The sequence below is a fragment of the Falco cherrug genome, chromosome 14 (assembly GCF_023634085.1).
Source record: "Falco cherrug isolate bFalChe1 chromosome 14, bFalChe1.pri, whole genome shotgun sequence".
Classification (NCBI taxonomy): domain Eukaryota; kingdom Metazoa; phylum Chordata; class Aves; order Falconiformes; family Falconidae; genus Falco; species Falco cherrug.
Genome location: NC_073710.1, coordinates 9,980,546 through 9,990,692, shown reverse-complemented (window position 1 = coordinate 9,990,692; position 10,147 = coordinate 9,980,546). Strand labels below are relative to the sequence as shown.

The 10,147-nt window shown below is 40.0% G+C and overlaps 1 protein-coding gene across 6 annotated transcripts in view; it reads right to left on the bottom strand.

The window, feature by feature from the left end:
- ZNF536 (zinc finger protein 536) overlaps positions 1-10,147 on the bottom strand; it is a 353,231-nt gene that overhangs the window by 187,299 nt on the left and 155,785 nt on the right. For all 6 annotated transcript variants that reach the window (XM_027813254.2, XM_027813257.2, XM_027813255.2 and 3 more), the window contains one exon: positions 1,216-3,387. In XM_027813254.2, the coding sequence (XP_027669055.1) occupies positions 1,216-3,385 (2,170 nt within the window). In that variant the 5' untranslated portion in view covers positions 3,386-3,387. The remainder of the gene's footprint in view (positions 1-1,215; positions 3,388-10,147) is intronic.

The window sequence follows — 10,147 nt, the reverse complement described above, 5'->3', positions numbered from 1 at the left end:
TGGCATATACTTAATAACTGTAACAGTGAATTGCCTCTAATACTAAAATATTTCTCAAAACTGGGGGAAAAAAACCTAAAAAGAATTACCCTCAACAGCCTGCTACCAGCTCTTTAACAGTGGGCAATGTAATGCCTTAAGGTACCTCAAACTGTCTTTCATTTTCTAGACTTAATGGCTGATTGCAGAAATCAATGTTGCCATTAGTAACAGAGTATTTGTTATGGCATGATTTCCTCTGTTGTTAGGCTTGCAGAATGATTACAGTATTAGTGAGGTGCTTTCTTTATAAAGGGCTGAAGATATAACTTTCAATTTACTATCCATTAGTAAGTGACTTCGGAAATATACATGAGGCCAGAAATCTTACCTGTTATTACTTGGGAGATTTTATTTCAGCAGTCATAGGCTAGTAACTTTAAAAATTGTACCAGGAAGCTCAATATTTTATAGACATCTCCAATGAAATATTATCTGCTTTGCTACTTTATACACAGCAAGTTAACATGACATACAATGCAATTAAAATGTTTCAGTCCAATTTCTATTTTTCTTGTACTTTCAAACAGATGTGAATTAAGCAGAAGGCTTCATACATGTTAAATGTGCACATAAGTTAAAAGATTGTCAAAAAGTTAGTAATTTGTATTTTTTTAATCTCTTTTTATCAGTCCAGTGGCCAGGTACGAGTACATGTCTTAGCTCAGTAATTAATATGGTTGTGGGAACAAGGGCAATCGGAGAGTTTAGCCAACACGTTGTTTATTAATCCTATTTCTTTGAACTCTAGTTCAAAGAAGGAATCTTTCCTCACCCTTTTACATGGAGGACATGGAAAGATCTGCAAGAAAGACACCATGAATAAGAGGGGGGGGGGGGGGAAACCCACATTCCAAAACCTGGAGGGCTAGCCCCTAGAAGTGACATTGCCATTGGTGATCGTACAGACCCTGCCCGCTGCTGCTGGTAGGGTGGCGGAGGTGACAGCTGAAAGGCTGGGAAACCTGCCCTTGGAGGGAAGAAAAGGGTGAGCCCAGAATTAACCTCAAAGACACTGCAGGAACCCAAACACAGATGTCCTGGCATACAACACCATGTCCCTCCGGACCGCTAGGAAACCACCTAACAAGAGAATATTTCAACTGCTTCTCTGCAGTGGTTTCAAATATAGTTACAAAGCTTTCAGTGCAGAGAGGGAAGGAGAAGTTATCGTACCTGAAGAGGAGGGTGAAGAAGGATGCGGGCTGTCCTCCTGGGCGCTCCCCGTCTGCGAGAGACCCCCACCTACTCCGCTTTCTTCAGTAATGTTAGAGGACCCTGGTGTTGTCGACCTGCTGACAGACTGAGACTCTTGATCACTTCCAGACCCACGTCGCTCATCGAGACTACCTTGAATTATTTCATCTTCTCCTTTCCTGTCTCTTTTGTGGACCCTGGAGTGAACGACCACTTGGTGGTACGTTCTAAAAACCCTTCCGCAGTCCGGGCATTCAGTTGGCTTTTCTTTTACGTTTCCATGACTTTGTAAGTTGTAATCGAGTCCCTGGTTCATACCATGTGACAAAAAATCTCTACTGCCTTCTAAAGGGTCTAGTTTGTTTGGCAAGTCTCTCTGATTGCCCATTTTAGTGCTGTGAACCAAATCAGCAGGCATTTTCTGCTTAGAGCCATCTGCTCCTACTAACACATACTCCCGCTTCTCCTTATCAAACATAACTCCAGCATTTGCCAAAGTGTCTTCATGGCTGCGCTGTATCTGCTGCTCTTTAGACAAAAAGCCATGTTCCATGGCCATTCCCCTTGCCATAAGCTGCCAGGCCTGATAGCTGTTTACTGGATCCATCTCTGCCGCTTTGGCGGCAGCTTGTAACCTTTCTATACAGCTGGATTTCAGAGGAGGCACCAGATTGAGACAGCCCAATAAAGAATGTTTATCCCCTTCAGCAATACTGTGGCCAATGCCAGAAATGGGTGAAAGGAGCTTCCCCAAGACTTCTTTCTCTTTCATGGGCATATCTCCTTTGTTATAGATTTGATTTTGTTCACCTAGACCTGCTTTGTCAGGAGGAAGAAACCCACTCTGCAAACATGACAGGTATCTTGAATATAAGTTTGCATGAGCTTCCTGGGACATGCTGCTGATGGAGACGGGTACTTCAGGATCATTAGGAGATTTGTTCTTTACAGATAACTTATTCAGGTGAACTTTCATGTGATTTTTAAGAAACCAAGGCTCTTTGAATCGCCTCCCACAGATCTGACAGCAGTGTTCAAAGGAATCCTTATGCTTTCTCATGTGGCCTTTTAGGAACCAGGCTTGGCTAAACACTTGGCCACACACCTCACAACGAAATTCATTGGTGGATTGCTCCCCGTTCCCATTGGAGCCCTGGCCCTGTGCTGACTCTGCAGTTATATGAGCCTTCTCCACGTGGCTAATCAGCTCCTCCTCCTGTGAGGCAGCGAAGTCACACAGGGTGCACTTGTAAGGCTTGTGCAGGATCCTTATGTGCCTGTCCAGCTCTTCTCGCTTCTTAAACTTCCCTTTGCAAAACGTGCATCTGAACCCAGCTGTCTGAGCGACAACTTCTTCCTGGACACTGACTGGCTTTGGAGAGGGAACAGGGTTTGAAATATCAGGTGTGCTGTGATTAGCTGGCACAGACAAGTTACAGTTTGCAAGAGGCATTGGCTGGGTGTGCTGCTGTGCTTTCACATCGGGTCGCGGCTGCAAGAGACTGCTCTTCATCTGTTTGTCCCGAAGAATTGCTCTCTCCTCCAGCTCATGCAGAAGTCTGTTTTCTTCTCGGACCCTTCCACGACCTTTGCCAAGGTTTCCAAGCTTATGAGTACGCAGGTGTATCTTCAGGTTGCCTTTCTGAGCTGCTCTGTGGTCACAATATGGACACTTAAATGGTTTCTCTCCAGTATGAGTTCGCATGTGTAGCGACAGGATGCTGTTAAATCGAAAGCGTTTCCCACAGAGAGGACATGGGTACTTTCGGTTTTTCCTGGCGTCATCTTCTATATCGCTCATCTGAGACATAATCCCTAGGTTCTGTCCGTTTAAGAACTGCTGCAGATCCACACGCCCATTCAAACTGGTATCAACCTCTCTATTCAGCTGGTTCGCCAACAGTGCCATCTGACTGCTGATGGGCTGGTTTGCTATGGACATGTGGCTTTTGTCTTCTAGTGGCACTGACGCCTTCTCCTCCGGATTCTGCCTGCTCTGGAGCTCTGGGAAGGCATGGCTGAGCTGGGAAGTGATCTGGTGCAGCTTCTGGCTCATTGAATACTGCCCATTGAGTATGGTGCTGTTGAGGTGGGCGTCAGCTTCTGGCACAGCTGAAGAAACACCAAGGCACAAGCTAGCTTCCTCCATCTCTGAAAATCAGAAGATATTTTAGATTCAGACTGTGAAAGAATAACCAGCATTGAATCACTGATGTACAATTTGCATTTTATGTTTTACCTACTCATAATAATGCAAAGGAATTAGTGTAAAAACAATAAAAAGTGTATTAAATGCCAACTGTGCTACACAATTTTGATCATACATGTGCTTTCATCATTCTGCATGTTTACCAATAACCATCAATTATTATTTTAAAATATGCTACAATTTCAAAATCTAATTATTACAGAAGGGGCAAAGGCTTTTACCACCTCCCTTGTCTTTCTTCTTGTGAAATTGCACCTGTTTACATTTCTAAATCTATAGAAAAAGAAATGTTATGCATCTCTCCCATTTCCATTAGAAAAGCTAAAAAAAACCCCCCAAAATAGAAATCCATTTGTAACTTTCAGTTTCATTAACTATATTCAATATATTACACATTCTGCAATGAGAAAGATAGTTTTATGATTTGACAAAAAACCGATGGTATGATATTTACTAGTGTACAATAAAACAAGATAATGTTTTGGGAAAAAATAAAGGACAAGCTTTAGAACAATAAAAGGGATTTTGCTTTAGTCAACAAAAAGTGCAGTAATATCTCATTAAGCTGATTAGTATGCTGCTTAGAAACAGTACTAGGTGCTGTAACACATGATTATAATCATAAAAATCCTTCAGTGTTTGCAAGTAAGCATTAACGAGGTATATTAAATTTTAAGGAGACTGCAACTAGAAGCTTTGTAAACCTCTGAGATTAAGATTTAACCCTTCTGTTACAAAACATTGTTATTTTGTCATTTTGAAACTAAGCCCATCAAAAGGCACATAAATTATCTTCTGCCAAGTCTTATAATTCATCATTGAGAACCTTCAGATTTCAGTTCTTAGGAAAACTTGCCAGACTATAGAAGGAATATCTCTGTCCTTCGATGGGTAAGACATGTGATTTAAGGCACTTTGATTTGTTTTAAAGAGCTCTCTTATGGAACTAGATAAAACCAATTAAAATCTGGGGAAGGTGTTGTGGAAAGCCTCAACAAGTTTAAGAATCTTAATAACTTTCCTAATACACAGTAATCACTACAAATTGTACCTACACTATGGATATTGCATAAAATTAGAATTCAAAGCTGTTTGTTAAACATAAGTGCTCTGTTCTGGTCTGCATAATTGTCCACAATAATCTTCTATCCTTGCCACTTCTCTACCCTATACAGATATAATGGATCTATAAAATTAGATTTAAAATATAAACTTTTAAATTAATAAGTCTTGAACTATATGATGCTATAAGGTTATGTTAGAACATAATTAAGATCTGTGGTGTTTAGTGGAGTGATTTGACACTTTATTCACTAATAAAATTACTGAATTCTATATGTTATTGAAGAATTAATTTGGCCAACTTTCTGTTTGGCTTTAGCCAAAAGCATTTACTCACTATGCCTTCTTACAAAGGCTACAGGCACACTCCAGGTGGACACCATTCCTCTCAAGGCTTCACAGTGGCTACTTGCTAGACAATTTGAGGCCCAAATCTGGCACACACTTAAAATGCACTTAATTGTGCTCATGGGAGTAGTCTAGTAGACTTCAAAAGATGCCTCCTGAAAGTGAAAGTCCACACATGTTTAAGTATTTGCAGGATCAGGGCCTACAAAAAAAAAAAAAAAACACCACCAAAAAACATGGGTGGTCTCCAAGAGGAGACCTATTTAGTCCTCAACAGGATGACTGAGATTGTGATACAATACAGATCTAGTTAGAAGTAAAGGGGAAAGTGTACATTCATGTGTATTAAAGATGAAGACAAGCTAAAAATTTTTTCTCAGATGTAAAGCAGATCTTTTTCAAAGTTTAACAGTGCTCAGATTCAGGTTTCATCTTGGGGACCCGTTACTTACGTGCTGTCAATGTTATTATTTATGAAATTATTAAATGAGATCAAGTATATACAAGGAAAAGGCTTATACCTATAAGCTGTAAGACTGCACTTAAGCTTAGTTTGTAGTGTCTGATTTCCAAAGGCAGGGGAACATGGTCAAGCCAGGTGTTCACCCAAGGCCATGTAGTAAAAAAACAAAATCCTTGGTTTCCATGCAAGTTTTCTGTGCAGCAGACCACAAGCATTCAAAATGTGGGTACATACAAAGACTTTTTTAAAAAAAAATTTTTGAAATCTTGCTTAACTTTTGAAACAAACCAAATTTCATGTTCAAAATGATTGTCTAAACATCTGAGAGTTACAGTGCTTAGGCCTGCCACTGCCTGAAGTTGACAGATTTTGAATATATGCCTATTCACTTCTCAAAAAAACCCCACTACCGCCAAATGCACGATCCTCCCTGATAAAAACAACACAAGAAAAACCCTAAAACCAGAATCTACTTTCTGTCTGGATTCCACATACCATGGGTGTTATTTCTCCCTACCATACTCAAACAAGGCATGCTGGCAAACAAGAACATAAAAATCCAAGAAATGCATTGCATGTACAGACACAAACATACATTCAAGAGGGTTTAGAAAAGTATTTGTGAATTGTCATTATTCTATAACAGCTTGAAAAATGCAGTCTAAATTTCATTTATTCAGTTGACCTTAATGGGAACTGGTGCCTTTACATGCTCAGGAAGGTTTGGGTAGTTAATTTTAACATTTTATGCTCTATCGAAGTTTGGAAATGCTGACGGATCCCAGTGGAGTTTATTAATTCTGATGTTTAACCCTAAGCATCAGTTCAAATGTATGGTTATTTGGATTGGGGAGAGGAAAGGGAGTTGTGGCTGAGATTTTAAGTTTTTCCGTGGCTCTTTTTCACAGATAACTTTAACAAAGTAACAACAGCAGTTGTAGTTGGAACATGGTAATTTTTTCTATATTTCTTTTTTGGCTATTTTCTGACTCCCGCAAACATACAGAATCACATAATGTAGAACATAGATAAGATGAGTCAAAAAAAAAAAAAAAAAAAAAACAAAAAACCAAACAAACACCAAACTCAAGAGGAAGAACAAACCTGTAATTTTTCATTTAAAAACTAATAATTTTGGATCAAGTCTGGGGAGCCTGACCTACACACATTGATCTTTTGGCATTGGAAGTTTTATACATTTTTGATGAAATATGCAGAAAGGTCAACAAAGCCTCTGCTTAGTGAGAAATAACCACCTCTGAATGCCACATACTCTGATCAGCTGTTCAGCTTCTAGGATCCAGCTACTGCAATCTCAAGATGCTACAGCTCTTCACTTAAAACTGTATTCCCACCCTCACCTGCCCCAGCTTCTTGTAGTCCTGTTCCTGCCTCTGAATTGTCTCCTCACTCCTCCCTGGTTTCATTGCAAAATATAACCATGGTATTCAACGTATTGCCCTGTGAAATTTCTCCTCCAATTCCCAGTTACTACGCTTGGGAACACAGGGACCTTGCTACCGTTCAGCTCTCAGGTAAACCAGGCTTTTTGTATTCTTCAGCCTATTCACAGAAAAACCTATGAAAATCTCATCTTGTATCCACATGCAAGACTGAAATAAAACTCCTCCTCATTCATCATTCCACTATGAATTAGATAACCCAATCTAATTTGCCTAATTTCTCTAAGAAAATTAGCAATTTCATTCTCTCCCTCTTTATCCATCATCCCTGTCTAGATCTATGGCCAGACAGGGTTACACCAGGTGGGCTAAGGGGGCTTTCATTCCCCAGTGACCCTCTTGCTTCAGGCCTTGCAGTTCAAAGTCCCCACCCTGGTGCCGTTGAGGCCATTGCACGGCCTCTTCCCATCAGTTAGGGCCCTCTCTCAGGGTCTGGCTGCTCCCCACAACACCCCACAGGTGCAGGGGTGCTTCTGCATCACAGCCATGCCCACAGCCATGCAGTTCTGGCTCCCCACAAATTTCCCTATAGACACAACCACCCTCCTCAGACTGGCCTGAAGTACAATTTTACTGTATCCATTCTGCCCCAACAACCAAAAGCAAAAAACACTAAAAAAACCCACCTGAATGGACTTCCTTGAAATTTACCTTTCAACAGATAACCAGTGCCTTGACAATAAAATAGCATTTTTCACATCTTTCTTCATTACAACCTGCCCTTCTTTCCTCCCCAAACCAAAACACCAGGTATTCAAAAACAAGAAGTCTGGAAATGTCAATTTATACGTGCTGTTGTGATGCTTCATGGGAGGGAAAATGTCTAGCTTTCAATTTTTAAATATGTAGTCTATTACATTATGTTCGTGATTCTGATCTCTTACAAGGAAAACACAGAACGCTTTGCCTTTTCTCATACTGGGAACAGAAGCACAATGTTCTCTGTAGTTAACATACGTTTACAAAACCAACTGCAAATCACATTTGAGATTGCTAAGAAATTCAAAATATGTTTGTTGAAATTGCTGTAGTAAATGTTTGACCTTCAATTATCCTAAATGTTTTGTAAAGACAGCATTCCCCAAGACTTGGCACCATACAGAGCATGTCGGTATCAGGAGTGGTTCACGGGCTGCCCTTCCTGACCTAAACAAACCAGCTCCAGCCCCAGCGAGCCACTGTGGCCAGCAAGCCCAGTCCTCGCCCTGCTGCGTATGCATGGGCTGCAAACCAGCTCGGCGTATACTGCACGGGGCAGGGCAGGAGCGGTGCCTCGGTGAGAAGCAAGCAAACCATCAGAGGACATCACACCCAGGACAGCCATTTCCCTGCGCGGGGTGTGCTGTCTCCTGTTTCTGTGAGGAGGGTCCTCAACTTTTGAAATTCATGACTGGATACATATATTATAAACATACTCTCTCATCTCCCACATGAAGGTACAGTGAGACATTCAAGTCCCTTTGATGATACTAATAGTTATTTTGATTTTGCTCACATTTTTGCCCTCAAGACTGTTTCCTGTGATATCAATAACGAAAGTTCTGACTTTAGCCATTCCAATTGAACATACGGACTTTATTTAACTATTTGAAATGGATTACTGGAATTTAAAACCAATTATGACACCAGAAATGCCTGTCATCACAACTACATTAATGTAATATGAGAAGCTCGGCTTCCTTTTGCTGGAAACAGAGGAAAAAAATATGGCAAATAGAATTAAAAAGTTTAAATATAAATATATGCCCTCACACACATGTAAACATATGCAGACACACATCTGTATACATACACATATGTGCATACACACACCTGTTATCTTTGTAAACAGATGGAACAAATTCAGCTTTTATTTACACCTGTTCATTCCTACTGGACACACACACTCTAAAGCATTTCCCTCTTCACTGCTGTAGAGAAAACAGTAATTCTAAAAACACTGTTGTGCTACTATTATAGCTTAGATTAGGTTAGTTAAAAGATTTACAGTTCAGTAAGCAAAGTAATGCTTTACAAGCTCACGTGTTTAAATGACAAGCTCGCTCTGGCCCTGATCCTCTGAGCAGTTAGTTACACACACTGTTACTTATGCTTTCAGAATATAGACCTGGTATTTATCTTTCCAGCTAGAAAAATTCACATATATCTACATTATCTTGTGATCCACTGACAAATCCTAAATAGTGAAATTCAGACTGCTTCATTTCTTAGCAACTTGAAAACAGGTATTGCTGAGAAACTTCAGTATATATATTGAATTTTTATTAAATATTGTTCTTATTGTTGTAGCTGAAACAGTTTAACTAAGGCTGTTGCAAGCATAATACACTCCTGTTAAGAAATACAGAACACCAGACTACTGAACCCTTTCAGGGTCATTAAACAGCTGTAAACATTATTACAAAAATAAACCAGAGATTTCATGCTTACATTTTAGCCCAGAGCTTGGTGTGCTGAGCAAGTGCATTTTTTTCATCTCTTACAATCAACGCTGGTGACATTTGGGCATCCAAACAAATTACATCACAAATATTACTGAGGTGGGTAGGATACTGAGCGGTTTATTTGCCAGATGATTAATATATAAACAGTAGGGCAGGATAGATGACCTACTCTTCTTTGACTGATTTGTAGGCAATACTAAGAGACATAGATGCAAATAGTTAAATTTTAACAAAAACATGTGTGCACAGAAGGGGAGGGGAGATCAGCTGTATTTAATGCCACCAGGACAGTATTATCCAATCTGATAGAATGAAATAAACATTAGGCTGGATTTTATTCTCATTTTACTTATGTAAAATAGAGTTACTAATTGCATTGAGTTCATTGGCGTTTTCTTTCTTTTTTTTTTTTTTTTTTTAGTTGGTTAAGTAGGTGTCCTGCTCCTTGGGGTATAATATAATTATATTAGGGAAATATATGGTTTCTGGAGTGTAACAGAATGTTTTCAAGAGGAGAAAAAAAGTTGGCCTACAGGTAATGTGTCCTATCTATTTGTTTTTATTCAAATATTATTAAGGCCAACTCGGTAATTTGTTATTACTGTCACTCACTTTACCACATACAAGTTTTGTAGCCATTGCAAGGCATATGTAGCTTCTAATAATTAAAAACTGGGGTGAAGCACGACGCAAACACAGTACGTACAAAGTGCTGGGTGAACCTGTGCTGACCGGCTGCCGCAGTCCCATCAGGCACCCAGGGCGAGGGCTGGAGCCCCACACGAACACCCATCTTCCAGCACCCAGCCACCGTGAGACCACGCAGCAGGGAGCAGGGAAGGCATTTGACAAAACTATAGCTGCTTTGTAGTGCTGATATTTAAACAAGCCGCTTATTGATTCCAAAACAAAGTACTCCTTT